Source organism: Homalodisca vitripennis, chromosome 3 (genome assembly GCF_021130785.1).
Source record: "Homalodisca vitripennis isolate AUS2020 chromosome 3, UT_GWSS_2.1, whole genome shotgun sequence".
Classification (NCBI taxonomy): Eukaryota; Metazoa; Arthropoda; class Insecta; order Hemiptera; family Cicadellidae; genus Homalodisca; species Homalodisca vitripennis.
The window spans coordinates 41,370,521-41,390,000 of record NC_060209.1 but is presented as its reverse complement, the minus strand read 5'-3'; the positions used below and the strand labels follow the sequence as shown (position 1 = coordinate 41,390,000).

At 32.3% G+C, this 19,480-nt stretch overlaps 2 protein-coding genes across 2 annotated transcripts in view; both read left to right on the top strand.

The window, feature by feature from the left end:
* LOC124358160 overlaps positions 1–19,480 on the top strand; it is an 85,923-nt gene that overhangs the window by 19,036 nt on the left and 47,407 nt on the right. The window lies entirely within an intron of this gene.
* On the top strand, positions 5,829–11,599 carry LOC124356844. The gene is made up of 2 exons (XM_046808091.1): positions 5,829–6,009; positions 9,777–11,599. The coding sequence occupies exons 1-2, from the start codon at positions 5,938–5,940 to the stop codon at positions 10,791–10,793; spliced, it is 1,089 nt and encodes a 362-aa protein (XP_046664047.1). The 5' UTR covers positions 5,829–5,937; the 3' UTR covers positions 10,794–11,599.

Below are 19,480 nucleotides of genomic sequence, written 5' to 3'. Positions count from 1 at the left end.
TATTTACTACAACTTTATACAACACTAATCATTAAAACTGAACTACAGAATACAGGTCACAATACGTCTGCATTCGTCTACCAACCACCTACGACTGACCATAGGCCAATAACTACTGATTTTTTGTTAAGTGCATGTTTTAGAGTTAGTGAAGTTGGCACACAACATGGTGGTTGTGATTCCCGACTTAGACGTATCACAACGCTTTGATATGATTTGTTTATTAAAACCTAGTTTGTAATTATGTGTTAGGTTTGTTATTTACCTGAAGAAGAGATCAGATTGCAGATCTCGAAACGTAGTTGTACTGATTTTTCGTTTCACTGAACAATGTCAAATGTCCGGAAAATCCTGTTTCCTAAATCAAGTACACGTTTTTACAAGGAAATTTATATTTTATAACAATTTTTGTCTTGTAAGATTTGAAGATTACGAAGTTTTTAAAGGTTTGAAAGTGTTACGAATATATTAATGTGGCAATATCGAGAGTTAGTGTTCCATCAGTGTTTTGCAAATTAAGCATCTAAACTAAATATTCAACTTCAAATTAAAATTTCGAGATGACAGCCTCATGTGGAATTTACCTTTTTCCCGACTGAGACAGAAGAGATATTTATATTTCAGCTTAATAGAACTGATGAAGATTTCGTATACAGCGCGGCGTAAGCAAATGGTTGGTTCATATTGTGTTATTCATTATCTCATTCTCAACACAATACAACAACAAGAACAATATGACAGTTTTAGACAAACTGTCCTCTACCTGAAGCACATTTGAAATTAGTTTTTATCATATATAAGCATTATAAACCTTTCATATTTCTTGTAAGTGAATACATCCCAATTATATTTGATTGCAGGTTGCAAGGGAAGTATTTCTTGGGAACGAATCCTTCCGAGCCGTTCGCCATCTTGATGAAGGCCAACAAAAAACCAATTAGGGATGATTAACTAATTTTATATTTACATTTTCAATAAAATTTATTTTACAATGTTCATTTGGTTCACCCAGTCATTTCATATTCTGTGCCCAATAGTGCAGCTGATGGTAGCAATGATGATAGTTTATATGGAATAACAAGAATAACAAACGATAAGTAGTTTATTTTATCATTTGTTCATTAAATGTAATTCTAAGTCAAATGTGTCTGAAAATAGTTATTTTTCAATGAATTTTACCCACTTGATTAAATTTTATTTTAATGTACGTCTTTAATTAGACCCAACGAGGTTTCAATGGAGTGGTCTTTATTAATTACTCAGGGGGGAATATTTTACCCTGAAACTGCTTATGTCAGTGTTATTAGTTTACTTGATTATTGATATTTTGTATGGCCATTGTGTTTTTTTTATTACAGCTTAACTGTTTCTGAACTGGGCAGGAACGTAGCCAGGAAAACATTTCGGGGAAAGGTCCAAATTTTCCCGTAGTGAACCGAGTTAGGCCCCATTTTGTTCCTTAAAAAGTTCTTGGCCCGTTTCTTTGTTGAGAACGACATTTCAGTAGTACATGTCAGTAATACTGAATTATTATTCAAATAATAATAATTGTTTACTAAAAAAAATAAATTAAAAAACTTGAAAATAGGGGAGGGGGGCCGGACCCCTTGGATCCCCTCGCTGGCTACGTCCTTGGAACTGGGCGTTATATGTTCGTTAGTTAAGAGCAATCTCAAACAGCACTTGTAATTCTTATATGAAATATATGGAAAAGGTAATTAATCTCGTTCAACTCCTTTAGAAGTGTATTAAGATTACGGAAAAATAAAAAGAGGTAATAACCATTTACGTATCAACAAGCAAAATACATTACGTTAATGTGCTTCTTTCCAATTAATTAGAATCTTATTCAATGATTTCTTGTTGCTCTTAACAATAAAATATCACAGTTTAATACTATTGAACACTAAAACTAATTTTAGACATTTATTCAATAATAACATTGTCATGGGATAATGAAATATATGGCTAATATAAGGGTAACATAGTACATTTTTATAGTATCTGCAATAGTCATGCATTAAGATAAAAATATTTCCTCGGAAGAATACAATAATATAAAGCATATATTTATGTTTCTCAATGAACTTGGTTATAGTGTTATAGCTTAAGAGAAAATGATTGTACAAATTGTATCATCTATTAAATATTTATGAGCGTTACCTCTTGATCTAATAAAGCTTGGTCGGAAAAAATATGTGATTTTTAGTTTTAGGTTTTTAAACGACTAAGAATATTTTCAATACAGTGTTAAATCACTTAAATCGCTTTTGGAAATTAAGTCCTTCTATCTAAAAAAATTTAATTAAACATATTTCTTTCTTTTAAATATTTATATTTATCAAATAACAGAAATTTCGAATAATTTTTTTAACTTGAGGGTTGTTTTTATTTTATGGGGTTTTTTGTAAAAATCTTCCAAAGATTAGATTACCGATACCATTAAAAATCTGTCACATGCTTATCTTTTTTGGGAGTTATAAACCTATCAAGTAATACCTTATTATGAAGATCTTGATAAAAATTAGGAAAATTTTATCAAGATTTGGAAAAATGGAGATTGGAGATGGAAAAAATAGGAATTTAGAGGTAACTAAGCTGATTTCATTCAAAATAGGATCCAATCGAAGTTTGGGTTCACCCCCCCCCCCCATTATAGATACTAACCAATAGCTCATTTTGAAGATTTTTATGAAAGAGAAACAATGGTGAAACTTACAGGTGTCTAAGCAGATCCCATTGAGAATAGGGTCCAATCGAAGTTTAATTTAACCCCGCCCCTTTGCGGGCTAACTTTGAAATCAACCTACAATTCTTAAGGTATTCTGCAAAAGATATTTGAAAATTCTCAACCGTTAACGGTTATGGTGAGGGTGACAGTTTTGGTCACATGATATAATATATTTGTTCATGAAACATCACCTACTTATTTTCTACATTTCGGTGTGAAATAAATTGCTTCCCCATACAGACTGAAAATCTTTTATCATACAGAAACAGGCGGAATTAAAGATCAAAATCAATATATTATTTATTAAATATTGCATACATTGCATTAATGTATTCAGAAGTATATGTCACAAATATATAATTTTACATCTTGCTGATGTATAGAAGAAATGATTACATGTTGTCAGTGTAGTTTCTATTCGACTTTCCAAAGGCACTTTGAGGCAGACAATAATTACACAATCACTCGACAATCAGTCTCTATGACAGCCCAATGTGGTTGCGTCAGTTGTATGGAATAAAACAAAGACTTCATTAGAGTCCCCTCTAATAAAGTTGTCCACCCCGCCGAAAGAGACATGTGTATCGGTTTCCTGCAAATAAATAACATAGCAGCGGCCCGCGAAGTGTCAACTGTGCGAGATATTTGCATCATGGCCGCCTTCCTTCCATTGTCCCAGCTGATAGATAGCAGCCTGTACTTAGTCCTTCATAGATATTCGCTAATTACAACCTTGGCTCATGGGGATAATCCGATTGTTTATAGCGCTTCTGGGAGTCAGCCCCCGTGCCGAAGGTGAGTACATTCCTATTAATATTTTCTTTAATTGTTATTTTGGCCAAACGGAATTTGCAGAGGTGTAGCGTAAAAGGCTTCGTTGTGGTTCTTTGCAACATGACAAGCTAATTGTGTTACTTTATCACGTGTTTAAATTCCAGACGATTGACTCAGTTTGTTGCAAATTTATTTATATACGACCAATATAAAAATTTTAATTAACACTCAGCCAAATCCCATTGAGTGACATATACCGTGATCGAACTCTTACTTGTCTAAATAGAAATAAAATTTCGTGCAAAATTTCAAGCCTGTATTTCGACATATCGGGTGAACAGACGTACAGAACTGAAACGTTCTACTCACTCTAGTGGTAGGTTTGGCTTACAATCATCCAATGTTATGATGTCGATTTAATATATGTCACCATGTACCCAATCCAACATTAGAAGACTAATTCTAGAATACGTATATTTGATGTAGAAGATCTGTGGAACAATTTCAAGGAAAAAAATAAAACTAACTCAATACAGTTCTTGTATTCAAATTAACCTACATTAAATGTATCATAAAATTTACTTAATAATTATTTTTCGCTTCTATTAGTTTATTAAATTTAAATGTTTACGGTCGTATTTATCAAACAATTGTTGTGCGATTAAATTTATATTGCAGTGGATTAAGAAGGAAGCTATGAAGTTTTATCCTGTTGTTGCAAAATATGAAGCTTTTCTACCAATTCCATTAATTGCCTCCAAAACCATATGAATGATATTTTAACGACTGAAATGTAGCCTAATGAGTAGCCCAGTCTTTGTGATCGTTTGAACATAATTTTAGAAAGTATTTTCAATTTCCGAACAGTTTGGGAATAATGTCTCCAGCTATGGCGAAGGATGAGAAAATTCACCGATATAGTACCTGTCGTGTAACAGGATTCTTGGGGGTCTAATTACAATTGCCTGTGATATCTGTCAAATATTATAAACATCGTCTTTAATTGCAAATAGACTTACTTTTTGTAAAAAATGTCTCACACAAGAAATAAATATTAACAACTCATAACTAATCTTATTTATTTACTTATCAGTATATAAGATACTAGTATATAATGTTAATGAAAAATATAAGTTTTAAATTCTACTTATAACTATTTAATAATCCCACAGGCAAACGTGACAATATCAAATCTTATTAAGTGCGATGTTTGGGCATTTTGATCTAGAATATTGTTAAATAAAAGACAAGAGCAAAGTTAAAGACTATTCAAGTTAGCTACTAATAATATTATCCTTACAGATTATACCGATGTTGAGACAAAAAATGGCATAATTGCTTACTCTAAATAACCACCAGAAATATTTAGAGGACATATAACAAGGATAAAATTGTGTAAACAGTGTTTCGACACTATGTAAACTGGAAATCTTAGATGATAGCTACTGCATAAGCCGCAAGACTAAGAACTAAATTTGAAAAAAACATTTTGAAGCATCCTCACTAAGTAAGCGTAAGTATTTTTTATTAGTGTTATTTGTGTAGATAGGGACATTTTGATAAAAAATTTGCTGACCAAAGCTATGTGTTAGGTTAGTTATTCACTTGAAAAAGAGATAAGATTGCAGATCTCGAAACGTAGTCTGACTGATTTTTTTTTAACACTTAACGATGACAAACGTCCAGAAAAAGCCTATTTCCTTCATAATCTTTCCACCATCAAAACCAAATTTCAAATCAAAGATAACCAATAACATGTCTCTATATTTGTATATCTTTTTGAGAAACTGATAAAGTATTCATGTAACAAACATGTTGAGCTGATTCAACAATTCTCCCAATTGGAATCTTCAGGATTTTTCCGGACATATGCCATCATTCAGTGAAACAAAAAAAATCAGTAACACTACGTTTCGAGATCTGCAATCTGATCTCTTCTTCAGGTAAATAACTAACCTAACACATAACTTTGGTTAGCAAATTTTTTATCAAAATGTCTTTATCTACACATATGACACACGAAAAAACAGTAATTACCTGAAGAAGAGATCAGATTGCAGATCTCGAAACGTAGTGTTACTGATTTTTTTGTTTCACCGAACGATGGCCAATATCCGGAAAAATCATCTTTCCTTCACAATTCTTCCATCGTCAAAAATAAACTTGAAACAAAGAATGGAATCTTCAGTTGTGGAATAGCTTCTTTATTTACTGCGCAAGTTTTTAACTGTTCAATGACACTTTTTATAAAACTTCGCTCAATCGTATTGTGTTTCAATGTGTTCGATTGTTATCACAATCTTGATAACATAATCAATAAATAATTCTCTCAGTGAGTGACAACACAACTTGTATGTTCGGTCGTTACCGTCTCTGTTTATGTTTTTTATGTCTATTGTGTTTGTTATGCAAGGGACGTTTGTTGTTTAAAAATGAAAGTTATTAAAGAAACATTAAAATTGTTATTGGTTACGGCCCTTGTACTCATGAACGTGGCTGAGAAGGTAATAGCCATATAGCCATATTTGTATTGTCCTTATGAACCTCATTGTAAGTTAAAATATGTGTTTTATTATTTTGAACGTTGCATAGTTTCAGTTATTTTACTCCATTTGCAATTAACCTTCCCTTACGGTGCAAATGACAGCAGACTATTTATGTAAAGCCTTCGATGTGACAAAAGAAAGAACTTACATTTACTAATAACTACTGAACTTGGTAAAGTTGTTGGTCGCTCGTTTTCTTTTGTCATTTGGTTCTCCATATAGTTTCTTGTAGACTGCATTTCTAAGATGTTAATAATTTTGCTTAGGTTTGTATTCTGCATGATTCCTCAAGATACTCAAGATATTCCTGGTAAAAGATTCAGTTATCACAGTTAAGCTCAAAAAAGCTATGCCTGGAGTTTCCATTTTGACTAGATTAATTCCCGGTATTGTCTCTTAGATCTCAGAGTCTAAATATTCATGCAGCTGAATGTCGCGTAGGATCATCGCCTTATTTGTTTGATCACAGTCTCACACAATTTTTGAGGTGATCCTGGAAGGGTAATTCATTAGAGCTACTGAATTATAAGAGAAAATAAGTTTACCTTAATGTGGGAAAAAAAAAAAACAATTTGAGCAAATGTTGTATAAATTGCTATTTAGAAAATTGAACACTGACTTGTTTGTATAGACAATAGAGCAAGCTTGTTGCTAGAGTAAAGTACAACGTAGGTTCATACCTACCTAACTTTTGAATTATTATTAAACCAGACTATTAATTAATTCCGCAGAGTTTTTTGGCACATCATGATCAGAGATCATAATAATGTAGATAGATCTGTATCTTATTATTATGACAACTTTCGTTGCGTGTAACACAAAATTCGGTGTACTTTATTAATCAATAATCAATTAATCGCTTGGAATTATCCTTATACACACATTCACTTAAGGTACCAAACGGCTATCTCAAGCAATGGCCAAATATAACGTGTCAGTGGTGACTAAAAAGTGAAAGTCTCCTGGGATGTCTTGTTTCCATCCTTGGTCACCTATTTCTTAGAAAAGATTTTCAGTGCCCTATTAATCAAGGAAACTAAATTACCATTTACTACAATTCAACATGAGCTCCGAATTAATCATTCATATGATCGGGTTTGACTGTTTTGGCTGAATGATAAAGCAGGCTTTAAGTTCTTAAGAAATCCGATGTCTGATTGACGCTCCCTAATGGATATCACATACCAATCTTCTCTGATAGAGTCAACGATGATTATGAATCGCCCATCAAACATGGTGATATGTCATTCTTCATTTGTATGAATACTGACATAAATAACAAAAATAAACCATGAATATTTTATCAAGGAAAAATCACTAGAAGCGGCTTTTTATTGTTACACAATAAACTTAATCAAAAACACATGTTAATCATTTTAATTAAATAATTATATATAGTATGTTAAAATCACAATAAAACTTCTTGTTTTATGTAACTTTTGTCGTCATTGTTCTTTGTGTACTTCGGTTTTATATTTGTCTCTTTATGTCCTGTTGCGCTCTTGCTCTATCAAAAATCTGCTGCTACATAATTCTCCTTGAGTAAATACTGGATTTCCCAAATAGATCTCGTACATGTTTTCAAAGGTTTGGATTTGACCTTTATTTACCGTCATTGCAAAGGTTAGTCGTATTGAAAATTGGGTTATGATTAAGGAAAATGCATGGATTGTTTGTTGCTATTAATTTTGTTCTTAAAAGACATACTGCTTGGCCTTTGTTTTTGCCAGAAAATATTTACAAGTGTAATGATGTTTTCAAACAAATATGTCTTAAGTTATCTTACTCCATTTAACCAGACGACAAATTCATATTTCTGATTAACCTAACTATAGTTTGAATTTTTGTTTTTAATTGTTGTACATGCACTCCCTTATATATCGATCCTAAATTTTTTCTTTAGTATTTTGGATAACCATCATTTTGAGATACTCTCATCACTAAAGTCCTTTAGGTAGCTCTTTGAACATATTCAATCTAGAATACATGGTGCATTTATGTTTGGCTATGAATCATTCTCCTTAAAATAATTCCATTAAATGCTAGAAACTCGCCGAAAAAAAATAACACCATATTATGTTCCACAATTTTCATTAATCAGAGGGAGCCTAAAATAGTCGTAATGTTCAGCAACCTGTTCACTTTCGTTGTAAATTCTGCTTTGTAATTCCCTCTGCTCTGCACCGTTCTTAAATACTCATCCACGAATTCGTGGTCTTTCCCGTATTCCGATGTTTTTGTGTCAATGTTTACAGTCAAACAAAACACTAAATTCTGTAAAAGATTTGTGTAAAATAACCTTTTCGTAAATACGCTTAATATTTTTTTAGTGTATGCTTTTTGAATATTTAAATGGTGAAGTACACACAAATTTGAAATTTGTTTCCTAAACAACATTTTAAAATAACGAAAAAGATAAAAAGAGTTTTTGTAAACTAAAAAGGGTTAACAACCAAGATTGCCGCTAGTGCACCCTGGCTCTTAAGGTACGTTCTGCCTGGAGCTGCTTCACATAGCCATGCCCAGTATTGCTTTGTGGACCAGACTTTAGAGTCGTTAGTCAACATTTAGACTATGTCCGAATTGAAGAGGTTGGGATATATCCTGAAAATATCAAACTAACTTATTTCTATTTTTTTATCCACAAACTTCTTATTGTCAACTGGCAGTTCGCGAATGGTCTTCAATTAGCATTTGGAAGAAACCTTCATCACTTCATCAGGTCAAGTGTGATACAACAAATTGTTTTACACGCGAGGTATGGAGAACACATCCAATATGTGTTCATCGTCCATTTATTCACATGGCAAGTATTTCAAAAATTGTTTTTGTCATGAACTAATTTTAAATGGTATCCGTACTCACCACTAAAATATGATCCACTGAATGAAGATTTTCTCCGAATGAATAGTTTCATGAATTCGCTTGTCAGTTCAGTCGCTTGACAAAAGTCGCAGTTGATAATCGCCAGCGATAATCGCCAAGCTATAATCGCACCATTCACCCCAGACAAAAAGTACCTTTAATCTGATTTCTACTCTCTTTGTTTGAATAATACTACCTTAAAAGAAGTAAAATGGTTATATTATCCTAGTACCCAAAAGGTAAATATAATAAAGTGAAATGATACAGAGTAGTGTGGGGTTATTTTGCAGTCAATGATTAGACCTTTTAATGAAGGATTGTTCACCATTGATAAGATATAGGATTAGCTGGCTTATTTAATGTTTATAACATAAAAACTAAAAACAAAAAACAATACACAAAACCTAAATACATAATTTTTTAAACAATGGTTATGCACATTCATGAAGCTCTCTTCTTATTGGAAATTGGTTATTAATTTAAAACAAACACGCCAATAATTTAGGTTTTTATTTCTGTGAGGCCTTTCGTACTCAATGAGCATATCATATGTGGGTCTGATGATGCACAGAAATAAAAACCTATATTATTGGAGTGTTTGTTTAAAATTAATAATAAATGGTTATGTAATTTATATATATATATATATATATATATATATATATATATTTTAATTAAATATATTATTCTGAAATTTTACAAATCTATTAAACGTAGAAGTCGCAACCAATCGGTGATAATCAAACCTCCTAAAAACTTTATACAAAAACTTGTATCAACTACAATATACGAGTATTAGGTTATCAAATTATTTAGCAATAACTATAATAAGCGTTTAACTATAACTTTTGTATTTGCAGGAAGTAAATAAGCCTATATTTCGTTTCGGTTCATGGGATTTTGCGACAATATTAAAAACAACTGCTTTTATAGACAGAACTTTATTGATCAAAGAATTTTTGAAAATGAATAATAATATATTAATAGTGGCTCCTAAACGTTCTGGGAAATCGACAAACTTGAATATGTTGAAATCGTTTTTTGAAATCGCTGTTGATAAAAACGGGCAGCCAAGAAATCCTAAGGAATCAGCTAATTACGAGTTGTTCAGTGAAAGAAATCTAAAAATATTTTCATCTGAGAAATTACTTTTCCACAAACATTTTGGAATGTTTCCTGTAATTTTTATAGACTACGGCGTGTTCAGTGAAATTAACAGCTTCACGAGTGCTGTAGAATCGTTTAAAGAAATATTGTTGAACTGTTTCGAACAGCATGAATACCTGATTCATAGTGGAAAATTGTGGTCCAATCAAGATGAAAAAAACTTATTTATGAGATATAGCGGATGCCCTGGAATTTTCTCTCTGAATGAGGATGAGTTGAAAAATGGCTTTATGTTTTTATCGAGGCTCTTGTTCAAACATTTTAATAGAAGAGTTATTGTTTTGGTTGATGATTATGATGCTTTCAAGGATAGCTCTAGTTTAAAAGATCACTCTGATTGGGATAAAGTCTTAGCTTTCATTAAAGAAGTAAACAGCAGATTACTATTGAGAAATGACTGTTTAGACCGAGTTTTGATAACAGGCACACTCCGCCAAGATGTCAGTACACCGCCCGTACATGCAGACGTCTTGCCAAATAATATTGTGGAGTATAACTTCTGCAAGTATAACTGCTTTTGTGAGTATTACGGCGTAACAATGAACGAACTTGATGAACTGTTGTCAAAGTTTTTAACAAACAATTTACAAAGAGAGAAAGTAAAAAGCAACATCATAATGCAATCTACCACATTGGAGCAGAACAACCAGATATATAATACATGGTCGGTTTTACATTATTTGGCAAACTTCAACATAAGTGCTATTTAACTACAAAAACAATTGTGCAGTTTTGATATGTGTGAAGATGGTTCTGCCGTGAAAAGATAAAGACACCAAGTTTCAACCATAGTACATAAGTATTAAACTCAAGAGTTTAGCATTCTTTTCAATCACGAACTCGAAGGATTTTCAACGATTAGAATCCTAGCAAACATCTTTCAATGTATTCCAAGGATAGAGTGAGTCAATTCAAGGAACTACAGGGAACTTTTATCTTCTGTAAATGAAACATGGATCAATTACTACTAGCTTGAACCTAAAACAGTCCAAGAATAGGTTTCCATAAAGAAAAGTATGTACCAAGAAAGGGAAGGACTATTTGTACTACCAAGATTTAAAGTAAACTGCGTTTTGGAAATGTCCAGGAATAATTATCCACGGCTGGAAAAGTATAAACCAATTACATTTCAGTATGCATCATAATTACATTAATTTTAAACATAGCAAGATACTCTACGGATGAGTTACAATTCCTGTACAGTTCACATTCCTATAGAGTTTTATCCAAAAATTGAAGAAGGTGGTGAATCCAACACGTTTTCTCTCTCCTACTCAAAATATTTGGATACTACGCACCAATAAGAAACTATTACTGATTGGAACATTGTTGGATTAAAAAGTAATGCCTATTTTTTATTAGTTACTCATATATTTATATAATTAGGCTACGTAGAATCTTTATTCATAGAAATGTACAAGCGATGTATAATTTTGCACAAGACGAAGATCTGAATTTATAACAACTCTATGTGGGGAAAAAAATCTGAAAATAAATAGAGTTTCTTTCAAAAGAATTAAGTATTGTTCATTATTTTTCTGACTTTTTAAACTTCCCTCCTAATACATGTTTAAGTAGCCTAATTAACAATTTATTGGCACGAAATCGTATTATTATATTGAATTATTTATTTTACTAACTGAAAATACACATTTTCAGTACATATCGTGCTTTTACACATTTTACAGATTTATATTGTATGGTAACTACAGACCATCTCAATCTGCTAATCAAAGACCTCACCAGTCTGTTAATACTCTATCGATCATAAGAACCCTTAAAAATACTTGAAACCATTGAGGATTTAGATGGGTTTAATTTAAATTTGCCAGGAATTAAACATTTGGGGTCCAAAGTATTAATTATGTCAAGTAAGTAGAAGTCTGAATATATTTGAAATAATCTAAATTCTACACTTAGTATTTTACGATCAAACATTGGAAGGAAATAACAAAACAAAAAAAAAACCAATAATTTATGGTAAATTAGCCTTCAAATTTAATGTTGCTACTTGATATACCATATATATTTTTAGAAACAACAATGTATATGTAATATATGTGTATATATGTATGTATATAGAATAGAATAGAATAGAATAGAATTTATTTATTCACCAATCATACATGTATTTGGCCCCGCTAAGTTAGAACTTGTCAGCGGGGTCCAGTAATAACAGTTTTGTGATGTACTGGTGGAAAACAAATAAAATTATAATATAACATACGTGCTAGAAAAGTACAATCTATTGAGTCTACTAGTGGCACAAGTGGGCAAATCCATGACAGCGATCAAAAAGTGGTTACTTATTAATACATATATACCGCTGCCTTCAATCAAATCAATCCAAAGAACAGCAACACATCATTGATAATCATAGCAATGCTATATTACAGTTCTAGATTAATTAATATAGCATACATTTTATTATCTTAAAGTCATTTGATTTTAGAATCACGTGAGGGTATACCGTATGCAGCATTCATTGAAGGGGATGAATTTCCTAACTTACTCCCCCCCCCCGGTCTCTCCGGTAACAAAAAAAAAAAAAAAACTATATTGCACCAGCTGTTAATCACAAAACTACAGCGTACTATAGTTACATCTACAAACTGTTCCATTCCGACCCATCCCTGGTTCGTGAAGGTTATGGGAATATGAATATAACCTAAAAGTTAAACTTGCAGTGCATTAGCACGTGTAATTTAAACAATTCAAAATAAAAAAGTGATTGCTTTCAATCGTAAATAAAGCAGCTAGTGATGCATTTATTTAATCCTGCCCTGAAACCTGATTTTACTTTCTTTAAGTGTTTGTGTTACGGTGTGTTTGTGTCTCCTAGTGTTTGTGTCTCCTTGTGTTGGTGTTCATATATTTTTAACAACTAACCACTCTTTAAAGACTATGTAAAACAATTAATATAATAAGTGCAAACAACGTGATCCGTTTCTAATCTCATCCTCTCAGATTTATAGTAGAATTGCTCCAAAATTGTAAATTTTGAACACATTGATTTTACCTCAATGTTTGAAAAAACCTTTGAAGTTAATGTAAATTATTAACTGTTATATATTCCTAACACATCTCAATAATTAATCATTGCAACTATGAACCCGTACCATTCTCTATCCTGAGGGTCAAGCCCAGCAGTAATACTGCAGGTGATTTTATATCCGGCCAGTCCACAATCCAGAGACAATATTTAAGTACATGGGCTACCTACCATTTTTAAGTCCGAGCATCCATCAAGGTTTATTTATCGTAGCAGCTTCAAAATGTCGATGGCATATTGACTCATGATATGCTTATCATATCATTTGATGTATTATTATTATTATTATTATTGAAGACGTAAGTATAGCCTACTAACTTCTGCCAAGCTGTGTGTGAAAGTTTTGTAATAGTCCACTGGGGATATTAAAAAGTTTTTCACATAATCAAGTAAGAAATGGCAAACAGATCACTAAAAATCAACAATGTCACAGTTATGTGGTGCCTTATTGAGCAGCCGTCATATAAATATGATATAATATATATATATATATATATATATATATATATATATCCTATATTATATACTCTTAGTTACTCGTATATAGCCTACATATTCCGATGCATATGCAAGTTATATCATTCTTAAAGATTCAACTAAGCCACCATAACCCCGCTTGAACGTCTTCCCTGTTTGAACATGTTAAGAGGCACCTTAATGCCTCGTAAATTTTTTTAACCGAATAAATGATATTTGGAATTAGTAACAATAGTTGCTTTATTTCTGAGAATATTTTATAAAGGGTTACATCAGACGCACTACCCTGGCAAACCTTTTTGGAGATTTGTTTGAAGCTAAAAACAAAGAAAAACTGAGTTCGCTAGTGATGCTTGACTATTCTCAGGCTAGTGATCCTACTAATCATGAAATGTCGTTGTCAAAATCATTATGGATTTGGTTAAAACGGAAATGGAAGGAATGAAATCAAATCTGGAGGACCCATGCGAGGTCAGAAAACTGGGGACTGAGACATCTGAATACCTCCTGGAGTGCTTCAGGGTAGATGCCTTGGACCTGTTTTGTTCAATTTGTACACATCGGACTTCCCTAGATGTGTACATCATTGCACACCTTATCTGTTTGCGGATAATTGCCAGCTGTACTTGTCTTATGAGCCAGGCTTGCAATGGATGTCATATTTCAGACAAAATATGACTTTACACTATTTTAAAATAATGGACCGTCATTATTTTAAAATAATGGCATATGGTAGCGCCTAATGGAGTAAAACTTAATATAGGCAAGTGGACTATCTTCCTTCATCTAGCACCTCACACACAACCTGTTGCAGACCCTAACTGTGAATGGTATTAAGGTTAATCTTGGTGACGAGAGTTTGTGCGTTTGCGACACTCTGAGTCATCTTAGATAAAGATTTGTTTTTCGCTTACAATGTTACTTAATATCCAAGGTGCCTGAGGGATTTATACTGGTTCAGAAATATACTACCAGAGTCAACAAAACTGCATCTAGTACAGTCATTGGTCTTAGAAGTAATTTATTATTGTTACCCTCAATATAGGAATAGCATTTCTAGAAATGACGTTCAAAGAATTCAACGTCTACAAAACACAGTTTCTGCTTTTTTTCAGTGTGACGATATTATCATGTGTCACCCTATAGACAAGTTGTTGTTTAAATGTTCCCAGTGGATATTATTTACAGAATTCTGATTAGTTGCGTGGCTCACGAAGTACTGATTCATCTGGAACCACAGTACTTATGTGAAAAGCTGAAGTATCGGGATGAGGTCTCAGAACATAGCACCCATAATGACCATCAGCTCCACTCTCCGCATGTAAAACTTGAAACTAGCAGGAAGGGGTTCTCTTACTTTGGGCCGATCGTGTATAATAGCTTCTCTGGGTGCCTAAAAACTTTCCAAGCTTAGGTTAAAAGAACTTGTTAGAGATTGAAATATTTTGTAGCGTCATAAGTAACGATACTATTAGATTTAAGTGATTAGAGTTGTTCTCAAAACCAGCTGTAACGGAGAAACGTTCCCAAAAAAGGTATTTTTATTCATTGGTTAAATACAATACTGTTATATTTTGTGAATAAATAAATTTCTATATGATTACAGGTTTTTTTAAGTTCTGACAGTGTATTTATGATCGGCAGGAATAACATAAAATTAACACTGAACCTAGAAGTATAGGTACCAGTTTGCATAATAAACAAATGTGGTTCAAAACTACAACAATGCTATTGTATTTGGACCGTGGATGCCACCTTAAAATTAAGACAAACATACTATTGAAGAGTAATAAAACAACCAAAACCACAATTTTAAAATTTACTAGGAAGAATTTAGTGCAGTCCACTTCTTCACAGACTCTGCTCAGATCAGATAACAAGATTAGCATATGCTCACCAACGTTAGCAGACAGGAAATTTTTGAATATAAAGTCTAGTAGTAGCAGATGTTGTTTTCAGCAAGGCTAGACTAGATTCCCATGGTCTTGTTTTTCAGATTAGATATAACACTGTAACTGAGAGAGGAGCATAAGTTGGTGCAACCAGTTTTTGGTTAGGTCAATCCTTTTAATTTCATAGAATTACTGTCTTGTTAGATACTTTTCCTGAATAGAGGACAAATTGAAATATTTTGTCACCCTACGCGGAATTAAAGACATTTAAAATAATCATTTAGGGCAATTCTGTAACCAAGGCTAGTAAAAAACTATTTTTTATGAACACACACACACAAACACATGCATGTTTTCTTTGTGCTCTTTCAGTTGTCAAGGTGTCTGATTGTTCTGCCTGCAATGTCCCTATTCCTCAAGAAATTGATTTTGTAAAGTGATCAAGTTGTATGCCTAAATATAATTTTGAATGTGCAGAAGTAGTAGAAGACAAATGGGTGCATTATGGGACTAACAGAAGCGAAGCATTAAAATGCTAGAATTGAAAAAGTATTAATTTTTATATTAATAATTAATTTTTCACAGATATTAATTTTCCTGAAGGTAATTTTTATGAAGTAATTGAAGGTCTGCATAAAGACATTTTAGCAAAAATGGAGGTTACAATAAAAAAGAACAGTTTACTACCAATCAAAAAACCTATTATTTTGTAAGCAAATAAATGATTTACAAACTTCATGTCTTCTTAGGTTGACAGCTTTGAGGGAAATTAACAGAAGTTGTAAACAAAATTAAAATGTTAGAAAAAGGTCAGGAATTCCATGTCTTCAATTAAAAGCAAAACAAGAATTGAAACAATATGGCAGAAATAGGAACCTCCAGATAGAAGGTGACCCTGAATTTGCTAATGAGCATATGGAAAATACTATGGTTAATCATATGGTAACTGCAGTTGATGAGCCCATAAGACATCCAGGCAATGCATCCATTCCCGAACAAACAAACTTAAGTACCAGATATGCACTAACTATTTTGACTGAAGTATAGATCAATTTTGGGAAGGCAAATAAATATCAGCTTCCAAGAACTGGAAGACACAGGAACGGTAACTCATGAACACTTGCCATCACAGACAGGAGTTCAATTTGTAAACAATTTGCCAAATTCAGTCAAAAGTGCTCCAATGCTTAAAACATTCAAAACTAGTCTGAAAACTGCTTCGATTTCAAAAGCATTCTACAGCATAGACGAGTTTTTGGCATATCAATGGGAGTCCGCAGAATTGGCAGACCGACCAGGGGCAATTCTAATGAATGCCAATGAGTCAATGTAGAATGTGTACGTTTGAAAGGGATCTAGATGGAAGAGTGTATGAATAATGTTATATACCGCTACCGTAAAAAGTTATTTTTATGGTTTTTCTGATGATTTCCGTACAATGTTACCATTGTCTTCGCGATTAAAAAAATATTATTATAAGATTCGGCATGTTCTTGCGACCAAGCCTCATCAAGAACTTAAGTCAAAAACTGCTGTAATACAAGACAGAATTTTCGTTGTTTACATGTTTACGCATCATTAACCGTTCATAACAACCATTAAAACCTATTAATAACTACATTATTTACGGATCGATTTTTATTTTTTGGGTGTCAAAATATTTTCTAGATTTCCCTAACTTTTATGATTCTTTAAAATATTTTATAACGTTATTAGTATTTGCGGTATTACGATTTAAAAACTTCAACCGTCTGCCATCTTAAAGCGTGATGTGTTAATATAATATTAATTGTCTCTTGATTTGAGGCTAGAAGAAAAGTAACTGTACCACATTTGAGTGTTCATTGTTACTGTTTCCAGAAATAAAAAACTAGAAACACATACAGACAGACAAATGGTAAATGAAAAGAGATCTAGGTATCTTGGTTCATTGGTTCTATTTAGTTTTTAGCTTATCTTGTTTCATGGAACAATAACCTAAAGTTTGTGTGGAGAGTTTTGTTACCCCTTATATAATATAGTCTATTTATTATTAGTCTATTTACACTGTCTGGCATGTTTTATATTGCTCATCTGGTAACATGGGTTCCAGCTATGTGAAGCACACCTGTTTAAAGTTATATTTGGAAGTGTATTTTTGTATGATATTCTACACATAAAGATGGGTTGGATTTCCATTTGGATTATCTTTTTTAATATAATAAAGATATATAACTATATAGTAAAGTTATATAGTTTAATCTACGGATTGATCTATTCTCAATATGTAATACTATTTATATGCCATGCATGAAATCCTGTAATTTTAATTTATATTTTATTAAATAGCTTAACAAAATATGTAGACATTTTACTGCATATAACTAAAAGGACTTTATATAGAAAACAATTTGAAATATTTTTTTTAATTACGGTATTATAATCTTTTTTTTCAAATCCTGCACGAGCCGTAGGACATAATATATTATGATGTATATATTTTAAACTCGTCTTATTCTAAATAAAGCATGTTTTAATTCCCTCCAACCTTATACATACTGTGGAAAAAATCATATCCTTATGTTCGCTGTTTTTGTGAGCCTGTTTCCAAAAAAGCCCAAATTATTTACTTTAAATATATACAATTTCTTGAGTTAATTTTATAAATATCTTTCTATCTTTGAAAGTACATTACTTAAAATGTTGTAACTCCATTTATTTCAACATCAAAATATTTAATCAATCTAAAATCATTCTTGTATTAATTCATACTCAAGCATATAAAGAACAAAAATAATGAACAACTAAACACAAGAAGTTGAATTCAGTATGTGCTTGAGAAATATTTGGGAGGCTTTAAAAGTAGGATTTAACGTAATTATGTCGAGTTTCCATTAGTAATATTAGAATATCAGTCAATTTTACACTATTCAAGTGAAGAGGATGCTCTACCTCAACTTTACATCGAGATCAGGTATAAGAGAGATATTGACAGTATGGTGTGGGTCCGCATTAACAAAGCCTATCACTTAAAAGAGCTGATAAAATTTCACTTTTGTTTTTTATATGTCTGTTTGTCTATATGATACGAGTATCTATAGAAATAATTCTTTGTTTGAAGGTTATTTTTGACGATGGAAGGATTGTGAAGGAAACCTGAAGAAGAGATCAGATTGCAGATCTCGAAACTTAGTGTTACTGATTTCTTGTTTCACTGAACGATGGCAAATGTCCGGAAAAATCCTGTTTCCTTTATAGAACTAAATTACCTACAAACTTAGAAATTTATGAAGCTTCATTCGTATATTTGTCTACGTCAAATTCTATTATGTGGTGCATACCTCTTCATGGAATTCGGCTAGGCTTTAGCAAAGCCTAACTTTATACAGGATATTTCGAAAACGAATTAAGAACGAAGACTTTAAATATTGTGTTAAACTTCATTTCTATTATACTCGTAAAAAAGGATCGAGTTGATGATGGTTCATTCAGTTCAAGCGATTTGGCTGAATGTTATAGTGAAGCCTGAAACTCAGGAGGCATCTGTCTAGAGATAACGAATTCAGCTCTGGACTGCATAGTAAATTTTACATGAAACTACATTTCTACATGGACAAGATCGAGTTTTACGATGCCGCGTGTCCCTCCAGGATATTTGGATGAGCGTTAGCAAAGCCTATCTCAGTGGGATATCTCGAAAATGAATTAAGATTTAGATTTGAAATTGTGTATATTTTTTCCGCCACCAGGAGACTGGAAAGGATCCTCTTTTGCCTGTCTGTGTTTTCTTTTTTCCGCTGGATATCTCGGAAATGGATTGATCTATGTATATTGAAGTTTAATATTCGGGAAGCTGGCGAAATTTCTCTTCTGTTTGTCCACAGGATATATCTAGAATGAAATAAGTTATCAACTTGAAATTTTGCTGTAACTTATTCAAAGCATGTTACGTGACACGTGGTAGCCTATGGCATACTCTTACCTTATAATTATTTTA

Bases quoted from the DNA above. Each gene is read 5' to 3' on its own strand.
- LOC124356844 (XM_046808091.1), top strand. From the start codon at position 5,938: ATGAAAGTTATTAAAGAAACATTAAAATTGTTATTGGTTACGGCCCTT. The intron at 6,010-9,776 runs GTAATAGCCATA...TTGTATTTGCAG, and splicing joins TCATGAACGTGGCTGAGAAG to GAAGTAAATAAGCCTATATT.